The sequence below is a fragment of the Salvia hispanica genome, chromosome 2 (genome assembly GCF_023119035.1).
Source record: "Salvia hispanica cultivar TCC Black 2014 chromosome 2, UniMelb_Shisp_WGS_1.0, whole genome shotgun sequence".
Classification (NCBI taxonomy): Eukaryota; Viridiplantae; Streptophyta; class Magnoliopsida; order Lamiales; family Lamiaceae; genus Salvia; species Salvia hispanica.
The window spans coordinates 9700615-9718094 of NC_062966.1; the positions used below are offsets into that span (position 1 = coordinate 9700615).

General features: G+C 35.2%; 2 protein-coding genes across 3 annotated transcripts; one reads left to right on the forward strand and one right to left on the reverse strand.

The window, feature by feature from the left end:
• The first annotated feature begins 7431 nt into the window (after nt 1-7431).
• LOC125205920 (YTH domain-containing protein ECT3-like) lies at nt 7432-13221 on the forward strand. 2 transcript variants are annotated; one of them, XM_048105129.1, is made up of 10 exons: nt 7432-7583; nt 8676-8737; nt 9101-9162; nt 9880-10027; nt 10728-10795; nt 10911-11282; nt 11578-12084; nt 12294-12506; nt 12594-12764; nt 12847-13221. In XM_048105129.1, exons 2-10 carry the CDS (start codon nt 8710-8712, stop codon nt 12952-12954), a joined length of 1677 nt encoding a protein of 558 aa, XP_047961086.1. In that variant the 5' UTR covers nt 7432-7583; nt 8676-8709; the 3' UTR covers nt 12955-13221. The 2 variants fall into 2 exon arrangements, with proteins under 2 accessions (XP_047961086.1, XP_047961087.1); XM_048105130.1 differs by having other exon boundaries at nt 10923-11282.
• A 944-nt stretch (nt 13222-14165) lies between these two features.
• On the reverse strand, nt 14166-17213 carry LOC125207107 (zinc finger CCCH domain-containing protein 40-like). Its single transcript, XM_048106323.1, has 5 exons — nt 17056-17213; nt 16858-16968; nt 16409-16678; nt 15767-15990; nt 14166-15184 (listed from the first exon to the last, which is right to left on the reverse strand). The coding sequence occupies exons 2-5, from the start codon at nt 16960-16962 to the stop codon at nt 14371-14373; spliced, it is 1413 nt and encodes a 470-aa protein (XP_047962280.1). The 5' UTR covers nt 16963-16968; nt 17056-17213; the 3' UTR covers nt 14166-14370.
• Between the last annotated feature and the right edge of the window lie 267 nt (nt 17214-17480).

Below are 17480 nucleotides of genomic sequence, written 5' to 3' on the forward strand. Positions count from 1 at the left end.
CCAACAAAAACCAACATAAACTTCCATAATAACTAGAAATAGGTCTGAATCCAGTAGATCAAAGCAAGAAACTAGAGTTACGAAACTAAAAACCAACAAGTTTTAAACGAAAGCAGATAAGATTGTTTCTTCGCCTCCACAAGGCGGTGTTACACAGCAAAATGACAACGACGATGATGAGAACCACGGTGGCCAGAATCCTCCATGTCCAAGTGCGCAGCAGTCGAAGATGAAAATTTGAAGTAGGGAACTAGAACTAGAGCTAGGAGAGCGTAGAAGTGGCTGTTCTCGAACCTCTTTCTTCTTCAAGGTTGAGCTCTTTATATATGTGAGGCTCTGATCCCTAGGGCATCCCCTCTGGTGATTTTACGCTCCTGCCCTTGAGTAAGACTCTTTAAAATAATTTGCTCTCGCTCCATTCTGCTCCTGTTGCCAACTTTTGATTCTCCCAGGTCCGAACGACGACTTCTGATTTTTGCTTCAATTTCATCTCTTTTGCATCTGCCAGGTCAGGTAACAACAACCCCTGGGTCCGACAGATTTACTACGCACCTGAACTCAATAACGCACATTAGCGCCCCAAATGCACAGAATTTTAACCCTAAACCAATGCATGAAACGAGCCTTATCACTCTGTTTCATTCATTTTGCTTATTCCAGAATTAGGAAATGCTGGTTGTTATTAAAATGTATTTGTTTGCTTATTGAAGATTGATTCTTTGCTTATTCTAGAGTTAGAAAATGATTGGTCTCATGATAGACCCTGTTTCATACATTTGGGTTACGTTTTTTGGGCATTAAGAATTGCTTGTTTTTATTTTGTTGGTTGCTTGGTTCTTTGTTGTTATTTGCTTGGTGTCAGTGCATTTTACATTTTTGCTTATTTATGGCTTCATATCTGCTTGCTTTAAAGATAGTAAATGTTCCATCTTATGTTAGATCCTATTTTCTTCTATTTTTTTACGCTTTGCTGTGAGGGGAATACTTTTATTTAAGTCTATGTTGTTGTTTGATTGGGTGTTATCTCAGTTTATATGTATGCTTGTTTATGTATGACTATTTGCTTGTTTAAAAATAAGCATATGGTTAATATTAAATTAGATCTTCGTTTGATTATTAGTTATTTTGGTTTTGCAAAGAGTGAAACTTATACAATGGTTAGAAATACCAAGACAATGAACTTAATTATTACTATTGGTCTAAACACCGAAAAATAATTAATAGGAAATACCTTTATTTGGCCCTTCCTTAACTATTAGCAACGATTTTGTGATGAGACATCGAGTATATATCATCAAAATAATCTATAAAATATTAAGAAAAGATACCAAAAATTCAAAATCATCAATAATAAATATAATATAATAACATAATAATCAAAATATAAAAATACATAAAATGATACGCGAATTAAGAATTAAGAATTGTAAATATATGTTTAAAACAATCATTCATATCTCTCTATTGAAAAATGTAAATCACAACATATACACGCGGAACTCTAACTAATGTAAGAAATATTAGGATAAAATTCTCGAGTTAAGTATGTTACAATTCTTCCCTCTCTAAGAATTGTAAGAAATATTGGGATAAATTCTCGAACCATATATACACGCGGTACTCTAACTGCTGCAATCAAAAGAAAAAAAAACAACAACAAATGAAATGGAAATTGTCCAGTTAATATTTTTGAGAATTTTGTATGCATGTTTATAATGATAGATTGAAATTAAAGTCTAGGAAAAACATTACAATTGAAAATCTATTTGGAGATTTTGTTGTTAAGACCAATTATTACTACTATTGGTCTAAAGAGCCAAAAAATAATCAATAAATACCTTCATTTTGGCCATTCCATAATCTTTAAACACGATTATGTGACGAAATTCTGAATTACATGTCATCAAAATAACCTATAAATATATATTAAAAGATACCTAAAAATCAACATTATCATCAACAACAAATATAATATGATAACATTCTAACCTAAATATAAAATTGCATAGAATGATGGATGAATTACCGATAGCAAAAAATAATAAACAAATCAAGAAACCAATTAGTATTACTATCTGTCTAAACACCGGAAAATAATTAATAGGAAATACCTTTATTTGGCCCTTCCATAACCATTAGCAACGATTTTGTGATGAGACATCGAGTATATATCATCAAAATAATCTATAAAATATTAAGAAAAGATACCAAAAATTCAAAATCATCAATAATAAATATAATATAATAACATAATAATCAAAATATAAAAATACATAAAATGATACGCGAATTAAGAATTTAGAATATCAAAAAATACTATATTGAATGGATAAATCGATAATTCTTTCAAAATGGAGGTCTTGGCCAAAAATGCCACAATACTGCTAGGGTTTGGTGTCCCTTGCAAAGCGGAAGACTAGTACAAAATAAATAAATCAGACATGCGATTAATCAATTCACATGTTAAACAGATAATTACATGCTAGAACGCAAATAATTCATGCTTAGAAAATATAAATCCTAAACATGATTTCTACGGTTTAGAGTTACCGATTTGATTCTCCAAAGAATCGACGATTGCTCGCGCCTTCTCCACGTGATGATCTTCAATAATAGGACCACAGATCTTCTGACTAGTTCCCGAACTGTATCTCGAAATCAGGGTGGACTGATCTTATCAAAATACTAGGACTCGAATAAAAAGAAGATAGAAATTCCTCACGGAGGAGAGCTGAAGAATTTTCGAGCTCCTCTACTAATTAGAGAGGGGGACGAAAATTTCATCTAATAATAATTGTCATTCTGTCTCTCCTTTATTCTTCTATTTATATTAAGTTCATATTGGGTCCAGTCAGGGATCTATTTTGGAAATGGGCTCCCCCAATTAGCTTTTTACTAATTAAATTGAACCCACAATTTAATACAAGTTTATATTGGAATATTACGAGCAAAGCAACTACTGTAAGTAATATTGCACTCCCCATCCAAATCCGAAATTACAAGTAATCCGGGTTTCCGTTATTTATATTATTTATTTCCCTAGCTTAAGATATAAATGTCCATTAATTAATTGAAGTCTGCTATGGACTTAATTAATTAACATCTTATTAATTCCAAGAGCGGACTCAGCAAGAAACACTTATTTATTATTCATAGAGTAATAAAACTCCAACTGGTCAGTTTTCCGAATAATAAAACTTTGTTCAAGCTCCTCTTGAGGACATTATCAAACGACACTCACCTCGCGCACGATTCAACATAATAGCAATTCTAGCACCGCTAGATATTAATCACCTCTACCCAATATATCAGGATTATTGGGTTGCGAAAAACCCGCACCATTTGATAAGTCAAAGTAGTGCATAATCAATACCGTATGCTCAATGCTAACGTATGTAGATTAAGAAATAGTTATTTATCAAGACCCAGTCTTTCAGTAGATAGCATAAAGACACGTCGTCTTGCTGTTAGATCCATTCAGTGCTATACCACACCAAGGTCATCTTATTTCAGTAAGGCTTAGAAATAATCAGACCGACATTGCAACCTTTCACAATAGGTAGTCTAAGCCTATCTGGGTTGTGAAATTCTACTTTTTCTTTTGCAAAGCATTGCATAGAACCGACTGTGTTACCTTAAAGAGGACGTCGTCCACAACCAGTCTATTAAGCAAAAGACTTAGACTTTGTTTGCTTCTTATACATTTAAATGTTTATAAAACATCTTATAAATGCACAAGCAAACACAATGTAATAATATATTGATTCTATTCGTGCGAAACTGCTCGAATAATACTGAATCGGGTTAAAAGTGGATTATAGAGTTTTACGTATACAAGCAAGATTCTATTCGAGTGAAACTTGTTCGAAACATTAAGGTAAAATAGCTAAACCGTAGAAAAGCATGTTTTATGTTTCAATTATTCTAAAACATAATTTATTTGAGTTATGAGCATGATACATGAGATAATTGCGCGAATAGAATTTGCCTAAATAATCTGCTAAATAGATCTTGATTATCTGATTTATTTGTTGAGCATAAAAATCGCACGCTTCCGCTGCCAGTCCCTTCAGGGTCTACTTACCATTTATGGTAAAGGTGAAATGTGATTCTTATTGTTATCTGGATCGAAATGGCAAATGTGACACTTATTGTGGGACGGATATAGTACTAGTTAAAATCCAATCCCGCATTTATCCATAATCTAACCATAATGCTAACTCTATAGTCTATATTGAGGATAGAGGGAGTAGTTCGAATCCAATTCTCCATATATCCATGATTTAGCCCAAAATACTAAAACTATAGTTTAAAGAGACAAGCCTAGAAGACAACAGACTAAATAATTTTTTAGATCCATGATGTAAATTGAATTGAATTGGATATTTTACCAAACATAGGATTTTGAATTTTATTAAAATTAAATCAATTCCATAAAAATTCTAGTTTCAATTCAATTCCAATTACATGTAAGACATTGTAGAATTCGAACCTTAGAGTTGGAATTGGAAGCTTTGTTGCTTTTCGCAGCGGAAGATTTACAATTTAACAAAATATAAAATAAGTCTATTCAGCTTGATTGAAAGATAATTTCAAAAAAATATTGATAGTACAAAATAGTACTCCCTCCATTCTATTCTAGCTTAAATGTTTAATTTGTTTTCGGTACGTGTTTTGAGAAAATGATACTAATAAGTTAAATTGGATAGAAAAAAAGTGTGAGAGAGAATAATGTTGAAGAGGTTTTCCTCTTGACATGAGCTAGAACGGAGGGAATAGTAATTTATAACTTGGTCATATTATTAATCAATACTATCTATTAATATTATCAACTGAATGGAAATATATTGATTTAGGACATTTTTAACATTGTTCAAGCTATATTCACCTTCTCCTTGACTCAATGTTGGTTTCCATCCATTAATCTTGTGCAATAGATGTTATCTAATTGTGTAGCCCTTCTATGAAGAACAAGCATGTGAATTATTCATTTTATTTTATAGTGTACGTCTAACAATGTTTGCGTTTGTATCAGTCGTGGATCTAGACCTAGAAAATGGCAGGAGCGTAATTTAATATTTTAAATATTTATAAATTTAATATTTAAATATTAAATATTTAATTTGATATTATTTTTAATAATAAAATAGATAATATTATATTAATATTTAAGTAACTTTAGCTTCATTAATAAAATATAAACATGACTTGCAAATATGTATTATTCATTTAAAATATAAAACTATCGTAAATATTAAATACATTCATAAACATCGTAAATATTATATTCAAAAGTGATATAAATATAATAAATATTTAGATTTCAAAAATATTTAAAATGTTTATTTTGTTACATAAACAATAGTAAGATGCATGGATCACAAATTATAAGTACTTTGATGTGAATCAAATGATGCTAATTCTACTTCAAGATTTCTCCTATTTTTGATATTAAAATCATCTATCAATTAATCATTAAAGTTTGATTATTATATATTAGTTGATAGATGTACATGTGGAGTGACTACAATGAGCCAAAGCGGTGGGGTCTGATTCAAAGTGTTCGTTGTCTATTAGGATGGTGTCCAAATTCATTTATCTTACCACCATTATCTTCGTCTTTGAAATAGCTTCGCGTGGGTACCTTGTACGCCTTAATCAGAGCTCGGATGAAGAAGTTATGGCCATTTGACGAAGGTTGCGTGGAGCAGTGCGAACACGGCGAAAACGCCCGGGTCCAGTAGAAACGCCTGGGTTGGCATAAAAAATGCCCGGGTCGGGCATTTTTCTCGAAAACTGCCGAATTTAGTCTTCAAATTGGTTTTTGGAGCGGTTTCTAGGGCGTTATTCAAATTTTCCAGACGAGAAAGGAGGGGAAAAGAGAGGAGAAAGGAAGAGAGGAAGATTGGAGGTGCAATCATTCAACTTCCATCATCCTGGAGGAGATTTGCTACCATCTACACATCAATTTTATGTGTTCTATGGTTCTTCTTTATTGGTTGTAGATGTGTAACTAAACTTTTACGTTGCTCCTAATTTGTGAAAGACGTGAATTACTTTTGGATTCTATGGATTAATATTAATTTATGATCTTTTTCTACAGTGCTTTTTACATTAAATAATAATTCCGGCCTGATTTATTATTCAATCATGTCTTTTAGCCAATGTCTCTTTAACTTGGTTAAAAGGTGAAAACGTAGATAAAGAGTTTGAGATTTGAACATGTTCAGTGTGAGTAGAATGAACGAGATATTTACAACTTTCATTAGATTAATCTTTAATCCATAACTAGCTTTATTGGTCCATTAAGTTAATTCACAATTGGAGCATATTATGAGCAATGTTCTCACTCTCTTGGTTTTATTTTGTGTCGTCATTTTTTTCTTCACTTATTTTTGTTTCAATTTGGTTTCTCAATCCAAAAATTCAAAAAATTTACTTGCTTTCGAATTAGATAACCGTACGCCTTCCTGTGGTTCGACACTCTTTTACTACAATTACATTTGTACTCTTGCAGAAAAGTTGTAATTTTAGAACTATTTGATATACCTGTGTGTTATTAGTTCATTGATATAAAAGCACGAAAAATACACGTCATACTTTAAGACAAAAAAACATTAACATAAAATAAAAAATAATTTTAACTAAAGAATAAATATAACAACATAATATATGCAATTTAGTAAAAGTTTAGATTTCATAAAGTATTTAAAGGTATGATTTTGATAATAAGAAGAAATATGAATTGGTAAATAGAAAATGTATTGAACCCTAGACCTCTACACTTCACGGAGGGGAAGAATATGCTATTTTCAGCTCGATTCAAGGAAAAGTTTATGTCTTTCGAACGATCGGAAGAGGGCGACCGCCCCTCTTTCCCCCTAGTTCCGCCGGTGGTTTGCATCATTCAAAGTTTTAAATTAAGTAGTGAAATACTCCCACCGTCCTCCATTAGGAGTAGCACTTTGACCGGACACGGGTTTTAAGAAATGTAAAGAAAAGTTGGTTGAAAAAGTTAGTGGAATGTGAGACCTACTTTTTTATATTTGTTTTATAATAAAATGTGAGTGAAATGAGTTAGTGGAATGTGTGACCTACTTACCATTTATGGTAAAAATGAAGTGCTACTCTTAATTAGGGACGGACTAAAATGAAAATTAGTATTTTTTATTCGGGGACGGAGGGAGTAACTAATAACTAAATTATTGAAAACGACCACCAGAAAATATCTGAGTTTTAAGCACGAATCAATGATGGTTGAGTGATTGGAGAATTCGAAAACAACTTGTTCTCTTAAATACGAAATTTCCATTTTAATCCTATACAGCAATTTGCGCATTATTTTTAAATTTAAATGGAATCTCTCGATCCAACGGCTCGTATTACTCCTCTATGCAATCAAGAGAGCCGTCGGATCTTTCAAGGGTTTTGTTACATTCCCCTCACTACCTTCGCCTCCTTCTCCTCTCTTCATTTTCCCGCAGCCTCTCTACTCTCAACTGGGAAAGCCGTTTCGCTGATTCGTATATTTGACGGCGGTTTCCCCATTCTGTGGCTGGACCAATTTTCAAACTCAATAATAGGTATGTTTTTATCCTTTTTCTCGCCCATCTTTGCTATCCTTTTCTTTGTTTGGTGCCGATTTTGAAGGCGGAATGGATCTCGAGTTGCTTTCTGCTTTTCTAGTTTCATGAATTCATCGTGTTAAGCTTCTGTGCATTTACACTGTAGATGGTAATCTTGCTTCATGCATACCGAAAATGATAAATTTCAGAAATGAAGCTGAAGATATTTGAATTTTCGTGTTCATCTTTCGCTTTTGGGGTTTAGCTTCCAAATCTCAGTCACGCTTCATCGGTTCATTCTTCTTCAAATCTATGACTTATTGAGATTGATGTATCTCGGTCTGGCTCAAAAATTGCTAATTTTCTGCAGAATAGATATTTATTCTCTATGTGTATGCGCTGTTTAATAGTACTACTATTTCTATCTCGACATGTTATGAATTGAGGTCACTATTAATCTTTGGTTATTTGGATTTATGCCTTCTGTTTGGCCCTTATGAATTTGTGGTTATATGTAAGAGGGAATGGCTTTCTCTACTTGTTGCTATCAGAAGTTAAAACTGTCTCTTCTATTTGTTGTCTCTTCAACCAAGTCAAACAAAATTTCAGGAGTTCCCGTGGGTATCCCATTTCTTATGGGTGTGCTCCCCCATTCCCCCCAAAATAGTTGAAAATATAATTTTCTTGTTTATACATGAGCCACGTAGAAGTCCTCTCTCCCTTCTCTCTATTTTTTTTTTATTATTATTATTATTATTATTATTCTTTTGGTTAGTAAAAGTTGAGTGTATTTTTCCATATACATTAATATCTTGGAATTTCTAAAGAGACAAGAATCTTGAGCGTCTTTCTTATGAGAGAAGAATAGCATCTCCTTTTGCTAGGGGTATGGGGGTTGCCTTTTTAATTTTGATTATGTTTCAATATTCACCAAATGTTCTGATTTTCCACAGAACTTAATGTTTTGGCTACAGGAAAGGTAAACTGAAGTGATTATATAAAACGTGACTGACTCCTGATCTTGCACAATGCTTATGCAATTTTTCCCACCTTGCAAAATAAGTATGTGCTGGCCACTTACCTTTTAAAAAAAATTGTTGTTTGTTGCAGGTCAACCATCAACGAGATAATATTGGAGTTTAATATGGCCGGAGAAAAGAAAACAGAAACATGTATGTCCTTTTGGTTCTTTGGTCAATGTTAGCTGTAGGAATGTAGTATGACTTCTATTGTGTAGTTATTAAGACATACCATTGTGGTGCCCATGGTGGAGTTTTGTCAGTGTGCAAACTCTCACCATAGCATTGGTGCAATGTTCTCAAATAATCACTCGAAAATTTAACTGTTTACTTGATATGATGCCATATGCATGAAGAAAACTGATTGACACTTCTTCCCTGCAATATTGGTATTTCCTTGAACGTTTTAGTCTTGTAAATCTGATTTGGGTTGCTATGGACATGTGTGATCTAATTCAGGTATAGCTTGTATTAAACTATTAAATGTACTATCTGATTACATTTTCTTGCACACAGATCAGCTAAACGCTCCTGTTGCGAAGTCTGAATCGTCAATCAATATTCCTGATAAAGATATGGTAAGAGTTGGTTGTCTTTGGTTTATTTCGTTCTGAAACTAGCTTGTCTTATTGTTTTAAGACATGCTTTGTTGTCATATGATATACTTCCTGATATTCATGTAACATATAGTACTCATATACAGCATCTTCTTCTACTGTATAAATCTCTTCATGTATATGTGCGCTTCATCCCTTGTTTAAAAGAACTAATGTAAAACCCTTCTGAGCTCCTTTGTTACTTGTTACCTGCCCAAGAGTAGTAGCAGGTGCACCTTCGTCACTGAAGTGGTGTTTTCAATAGTCATGATTGCTTTGCAGTTCCTCTTGTTAGACATTTCAATCATATTCATCTTCTCATCCTATTTCTTCCTTTATTTGTTCCTTCAGTTGATTATTTCAGCTCTCAAAATGTACTTATACTTTAAAAGTTTTCTGACAGTATTACAGCAACACAGCAATCCATGATTATGGTTTTTCACAAATAAATTTTCAAGGGGACTGGACACGAATGTATTACCAAAATCAGGGATTAATATTGTGCAAAACAACTTCATCATATTCTTTTTCTTTCTTGCACTCGTTATAATTGAGATGCATGCATATTGTTTTGCAATTTATGATTCTATGATAATGGCATCAATTGAATCAGAAAGTAAAAAAATTGTATTCTACAGGTTTCCCATATTGGGAACACAATACTATTATGTTTCTTAACCTGAGGTCTCCTGTTTTCAGGTGAAAGATGGATTTCCATCCGAGCCTGTGTCGTCTGTATCTGCTGGGGGCAATGTTGTGCCTGGAAAAAGTGCAACTGATCAATCTGTAAGTTCGGAGCAGGGTCCCTATTATCCACCTACCAGCTGTTATGATTATTATTATCCGGGTAAGGTTTTCATCTCCATCAGGAATTTAGAACAGTTTATATCTTCCTCCCTCCGTCCCCCATTAGTTGTCCACTTTGGTTCCGGCACGGGTTAGAAATGTAAAGGAAAGTGAGTTAAAAAGTTAGTGAAATATGGGTCCTACTTTTGTTTATTGGTTTCATAATAAAATGTGAGTGGAATAAGTTAGTGGAATGTGGGGCCTACTTACCATTTATGGTAAAAGTGAAAGTGGACAATTAATGGGGGACGGACGAAAATGGCAAAAGTGAACAGTATTGACATTTTCAACTGAAATAAATGATTGCTTTCTTTATAGTATAACAGAAATACTGTAGTGCAGGAGTTCTGGAGAATAATAATAGTATTACATTAGGCTATGAAAATGTTTAGTTTATCATATTATATGGTAAAGACATTAACTTGTCAGTGTTTGATTTGTAGAGGTGCCAGTGCCACTTTATGAGGTTTAATTCTATAATTAGGTTGCCATATGTGATCTCTTGTTTCTGTCTGTAGCTACTAGCTAGAACTTACTGCAATCTTTGTAAACCTTATCAACGCAATTGTTTCTTGGCCATCAGAATGGGGCGAGCATTTGGGGACGGGGGTACTTACTGTAATGGTTGGATGGATGTTTTTTCCTTAAAATTGAAGATTTTAGATATGTTTTTGATCCATTAAATTCCTTATATTCTACAGGATACAATGGGAACTTTACCCAGCCTGATGACAAAGGTTTTCCTAACACTCCAGGTGGTTCTTATGCGGTATGCTCTTTGTGGCGTGCTTTCTTGATTTGTAAATTCCTGTTTTTCTGTCTGTACTTCAATATGTATTTTTCTTGAATATTACTCCTTGTATGATGATTCTCTGACTTACCAGGGAATTCAACAGGATAATGCTTCACTCCTATATTACGTTCCTGGCTATGGTCCATATTCAACTGGTTTTGTGGGTGTTGATGGAAAACAAGCATACACATCATCTGAATATCCCTGCTCATATGGGTCAGAGGTGTTTCCATGCTATACATATGATTCGACCTATGCTGGGAATGGTTCGTCCAGCAATAAAAGTGGCTCTGTAAAATCTGCAGGCACTAGTGGCTCTGGGAGGTCAAATGGCTTTAATGTTGCCAAAACTCATAGCAACCTCTCAAGCAAATCTTCAGCTTTACCTTATAATTACAAAACACAACAGCCAAATTCTTCGAGTTCTGTCTATCAGAATCAGTCTCTTCATCCATTGAACAAGGTATTGTCTTAGGATCAATGTATTTCAAATCCAGCTGCTTGTTTCGATGATTGACTATCACATTTTAACATGGAGAGGAGAAACGGATGAAACTACTGTATGATATTTTTTGTTTGGAATCTCATAATAGCAATTTTGTTCCCAAGTTCACTTTGTTACTAAAAACTCATTTGGCCTAGTATAATTTGGTCCATTGAATTGTGCAAAGATTATGTGATTTTGTATTCTGGCTTCTGTTGTGCTTTATATCATTGCTTTGATGTTTGTTCTTATCCTGGTTTTTATTTTCTTGCAGTTTGGTGCTGGTTTCCAGTCATCTGGCCTCATGAGAGGAATTCAGCCTTCTGGAAACTTCTCTTCATTTACTAGCCGGAATCCTCGTCCTTTTCCGCAATATGGTCAGGTGAATTACCAGTCGAATGCTGGTTTATGGAACAACAACTACAGATCCAGGTCAAGAGAAAATTTTGGCAGAAGTGGAGAAGTCAAAGCTGCGAGTGAACTAACTCGTGGCCCTAGGGCTGACAGTAAGAATTCCTCTAAGTCGCCAGCTGATGTCGAACAATTGGGTTTCGCAATTGATAGAGATAAATACAACTTACAAGAGTTTGAGGCAGTGTATGATAGTGCAAAGTTCTTTGTGATCAAGTCATATAGCGAAGATGATATTCACAAATGCATCAAATATGATGTCTGGTCAAGTACTCCAAATGGCAATAAGAAGTTAGATGCTGCTTTCCGTGAAGCTGATGCTAAAACGACAGAGGCAGGCAAAAAATGTCCAGTGTTCCTATTTTTTTCGGTGAGTTTGTGCTCCTTTATTTGACCTAGTACAAGAAGTTAGTAGTTGCTGTTATTATTGGCCACATCATTTTATCTTCTTATAGTCATGTTATTATTATCGGTCATATACCTTATGTATCTTCTTATAACCATGTTTTTTGCGTTCTGTATTTAATTTTTTTTGTATCTGGTAATTGTGAGTCACAAGATTTGTGTTGTGTACTTCAGGTGAATGGAAGTGGGCAGTTTGTCGGTGTTGCTGAGATGATTGGCCATGTTGATTTTAGCAAAAATATGGACTTTTGGCAGCTCGACAAATGGAATGGCTTCTTCCCATTGAAGTGGCACATCATAAAAGATGTCCCCAACACTCAATTGCGACACATTATCCTTGAAAACAATGATAATAAGGCCGTTACTTATAGCAGGGACACTCAAGAGGTAAATATTTCCTTTTCCCAGATTTCAATTCATCATTACAAGCTTGTATTTTGGTTGATCCTGTTTAACTCTACCTGTTTCTTGCAGGTTGAACTGAAACAGGGCCTAGAAATTCTAAGCATATTTAAGAATTACTCTGCTAAAACTTGCGTGCTCGATGACTTCAACTTTTATGAAAATCGTGAAAAGGCGCTGAAAGCAAAGAGGAGTGGTGTACCTGTTTCTCAAACCAATGGCTTTAGAAACAATGATTATGAGGTGAGCTTTTGTGATATACACATGCTTAAGCTTATTGATGTTGATGCAAATGTTTTACTTCTAACTGATATCTAATGTACAGAAGCACTCTGGAGAGTCTGCCAAGAACAATCAGTCAGATACTCCATCACTTGTTTCGCTGACTGAAAACCTTTCGCTCGAGACTCAACCTCTGCAGAGTAGTATATGAGCGCGATCAGTTAGGATAATATAGGGGGGAGAGAGGTTGATTTTCATCAGTTTTGTTAGGTAAGTTTTTCATTGTTTTCAAGATTCCCATTACCCTGATTTTTTTATATCTTTTTAGTGATTCGCGTTTGGATCTTTGTTGCGTTTGGATCTATCTTGATTTTTCATTGGTAACATTAAATCTCTGGATTTTGTTTACACCTGCTAAGTGAGGGAGACTGTCGAACAGCTGTTGAAGATCAAATTCATTGAGTAGTTTCACATTTAATCATGTTATGATTTTTCTCTTTTACGTCTCTCTATTATAAATGTATTTACTTGCATATTGCATATTTTTTGAGGTCCCAACATCAAAAGATTCTTAAATATTCGCTGTTGTGTTACGAAAAAATTCAGGTAAAACATTTAAAAGAAAATATAATTTCTATGTAATTTTCTAGGCATTTATCCAACAATTCAACATCTGTTGCATAAATCCGCAAGGCTTTTTTCAAGTAATTTAATATATGTTTAAATACGTTTTCTAGAAAAATAAACAAGGATCACAAATCATTTACTATTACGTTTCGATATTATTAAGTATGAAGGATAAGGTCTTAAATTTGTTTCATTTATTTCTAAAAGAAGGATAAGATTGAAAATTCAAATGTAATGTATTAAGACTATTTTTGCATTAATGTCATTAACTGAATTTATATGTATGAAATTCAATATATAATAAGTTAAAAAAATTAATTGAATTAAAAGAAGTTCTGTATAAAAATGAATTCTAAGGATTGGGACAGTGTTAGATAATTAGAAAAATCTTAGTGGTATCAAACATTGGCCGTAGTCCACAAGCTGATATACATTATCATTGCTCTGACTGAGGCTGACAATTTATATTTATAAGCATAAAAAAAAAAGAATTCGCATAGAATAACTCCTGTCATGTAGTAATATTTAAATTGTTTTAGGTAGGCAGTATTGATGCAAAATTTCACAATCTACCTAAACTTGTCATTTCAGTGTCACCTTTTTCGAATCTAACTGGGAAACATGAGTACATCTGATTAGTATTTAATCTCCAATTTATTTGGGCCACATGCTTGCTCTTCTTGTTTGTCAATAGGATCAAATTTGTTCCAGTTTGAACTTTTTCGTCTCATCTTATTAATGTGCAATAAACAGTAATTGTAATACTTAGACGTCTTCCAATAACGCTGTTATGGATGAAAACAAAATACAAGAGGAAACATAATTGAAAATCTAAGGTGTTGTGTGTTCCTCAACAGCCTAGATCAAGATATGAGAACTTGAAAAGTAAGACCAAGACAAGGCTACAAAACTTTTTCAAGTCATTACTGTGGTTGGTGGATTGTTTTTTGTTTAAACTGGTTTCAAGACAAACAAGCATGTGATACAATGAATGCAGCATTCATGGCTGCTGTGATGTCCCAGTAGCTGGAGGGGGTGGAGCTGCAGGCACACTACCTTGATACTGTTGAGGGTAGTGTTGATTAGACGGCGGCACTGGAGGAGGCGGTCCCATGTGGCCATACTGCGGGTAGTATGGTGGGTAAAATTGACCCCGAGGGGGCACCATGCTTGGGTAGCCATACTGCTGAGCTTGTTGATGCTGCTGTTCAGAACCGCTTCTATTTTCATTAGATCCAGAGGACCCGCTGGAAGGCCCCTCTTGAGACCGAATGAGAGCGCCCATCCTCTGGGGATCCATAGAAGGATAATATGCCCTCTCATGCTGAGGCAGAGGAGGAATGTTGAAATATGGCATAGGCGGCGGTTGTGTTTGAGCGCCAGGCGGGGGAGCCTGAAGAGGCTGGTTCTGTTGCTGCGATATGACTGCCCTTGGGAGCAGCCCACTGTGAGTCACTGCTGCTTGCTGATTTGCTTCGTCAGAGCCTTCAGATTCCAGCTTTGGAGCTTGGGGTCTGCCCCACAGTAACTTCATCCTCAAGCCTTTAATAACTAGTTTGTTGGAAAGTTCCTCAGCTGCTTTCTCAGCACCTTCTCGTGTTGTGTAAGTCACGAATGCACAAGCCCTCTGGAGAACCATCTTGACAGACTCAATTTCTCCATGCGCATAGAAGTTGTCTCTTAGATCCTGCTCAGTAATCCTAGCATCAAGCCCTCCCACATACAGCGTTCTAATGCTCTCGTCCTCAGGAGGCTCCAGAGAAGGCATTTCTCCAGCCTTGCTCAATAGCTTCATAGCCACTGGATCATTTACTCTGCAATTGCATGTAACAAGACATCAAAAGACTCAGTATATAATGAGAAGTAAACTAATCGCAGATTTATGCACAGACCAGATCATAGTACTAGTATGACCAGAATAAATTACATAGCTTTTCATCGAACTGGGGAAAGAGGAATTCAAACAGAAAGTAAAACAGATGAAAGATGTAGATACTAACATGTGTACATCCAAAGTGAACAATTATAAGCCAGCATCACAAAGCTGAACAGGGATAAAACGCATAACAGATAAAATATTCAAGTTATCGTACACTGCAGAGGCTTGACAAAAACCACATCTTGATACAAACTATAGCATACGACATGGAATGAACCAGCTGATTTTACTATCCAATCACCAAAATATGCGAGGTATCAAGACACAAACCATTAATTCAGAAGACCAAAATATAGTACAACCAGTGTGATATCATTAGCATTCAGCTGAGAACAAATGCTAATCTGTTGATATATCTCAAAATCGACTTGTACATTTATTTTTCAGCCTTCATACACAGAAATGCATGCATTTAGATAAGAAAATATCTTTATGTAAGTAAATAACTTTTACATACCCGTAGTAACGATCTTTAATGTTTTGTTGAGACAATTCACCTTCAACAGGCATCTCGTGCCTGTAAGGGCACTCTGGGCCTCTTGTACATTGACCACGAACGAAGAAACTGCAAACATGAGCTCGGTTTCTCTTGTAATATGGTGTAGTTCTCTGGAGTTTCAAAATAGTATCATTTGGGCGAGCCTTTCCAAATGAAGACTCATAATCTATCCCAGCTCTTGCCTGTATCCAACAAGTTATTAGTTATCAAAACTGGAGTATAGATATGCATGAAAACAACCCATCTAAATAAAAAAAAAACACTTCAAATCTGCAAGGAGGCAAATGGGTGGGAGGTCATAACCAGCAAACTAGGTCAGAAACAAAACAACACAAAATTTCAAAATTTGATGGTAGTGCCAAACATATCAAAAACATCTCCAGGTGTTAGCTGGGACATTGTTGATCAATATGCAGAAACAAAAAACAAATGTATTTGCATTTAACTTTGAGACCTCCTAATCAAATCATTATCTTAATTCATCCCAAATTGGTAGTAAAAAAATCATCAAGATATGTGCATGGCAAGTGTTTTGAGTGCTTGGATACAGAAGCAAAAGGTTATATATTAAGATTTACAGAAATGTGAAGGAAAACATACCTTGCGATCATGTTCCTCTGCAAAGTACTCCCTGTTCACATCACTCTTCGGAATAGCATCGTTAGAATCAATACTCAGAGCAGTATCGCGGACCTGAACGGGCAATCCATACTCAAGATCCAAAAGGCAAACCTGACAAACATTTTTCAGCTTACTACAAGTTTGGCATATCTCAGATTTCTTGTATCTTGCATCGCGACCGGGCCTCCACCTGAACACCGTAAACGGTCGAGTGCAGATCTTACACTCCTTATCGTAATCAGCTTTTGTCTACAAAAAAAAAAAAAAAAAAAAGTAAAAGTATGTGCAAAGTAGAACTGCTTACAAAAATCACTGTAAATGGAAGCCAATTGGAATTCCTAACATTTACTGAAAACGAGAAGATTCTGTTTCACGAACATCTCAAAGCTAGCTCATTAAATCAATCTCTACACGAAATTGTAAAATACCATTCGGACGTATGGATTGTCGCCAAGGCACGATTCGCATATAATTGGGAAATCAGAGCGCTCCCAACCGTCAGCGTCGGCGTCCCTCAGCAGTCTGTGTGCCATTCTTTCCTGAACGGAGTAAAAAACAGTTAAAACCATAAGAAATCAGATTGTGCCATTCCAACAGAAACCCTAAAATTTCACTCGATTCGGTACCTTGTAGTTGTTCGTCCGCAAAAAGACGAGCTCCCGTAGATATGAATATGAAAGGATAGCAGGAAAGACAGTAGCGGCGTATGTAGACTGTGGCGGCGGAGGAAGGGCGGAGGGAATTCGAGAGAGTGAGAGAAATGTGGATCCGCAATTGGGCAACGTGGGTTACGGGTTCGGGTTAAGGCTGTAAAACCATATTTATCACTAGCCATCCAACCCAGCCCAACCATCTACTTTTTTAATATTTAATTTATTGAATGAAATTGAAAATTAGTTCCTATTAGGGCTGTCGAAACGGGTAGCGGGTAGCGGGTAATTCCCGTCCCAACCCGATACCCGACGGGTAACGGGTACCCGCTACCCGACAGAAGCGGGTAGCGGGGCGGGTGCGGGTATTTAAAATCCGATGTTTGCGGGTATCGGGTTAC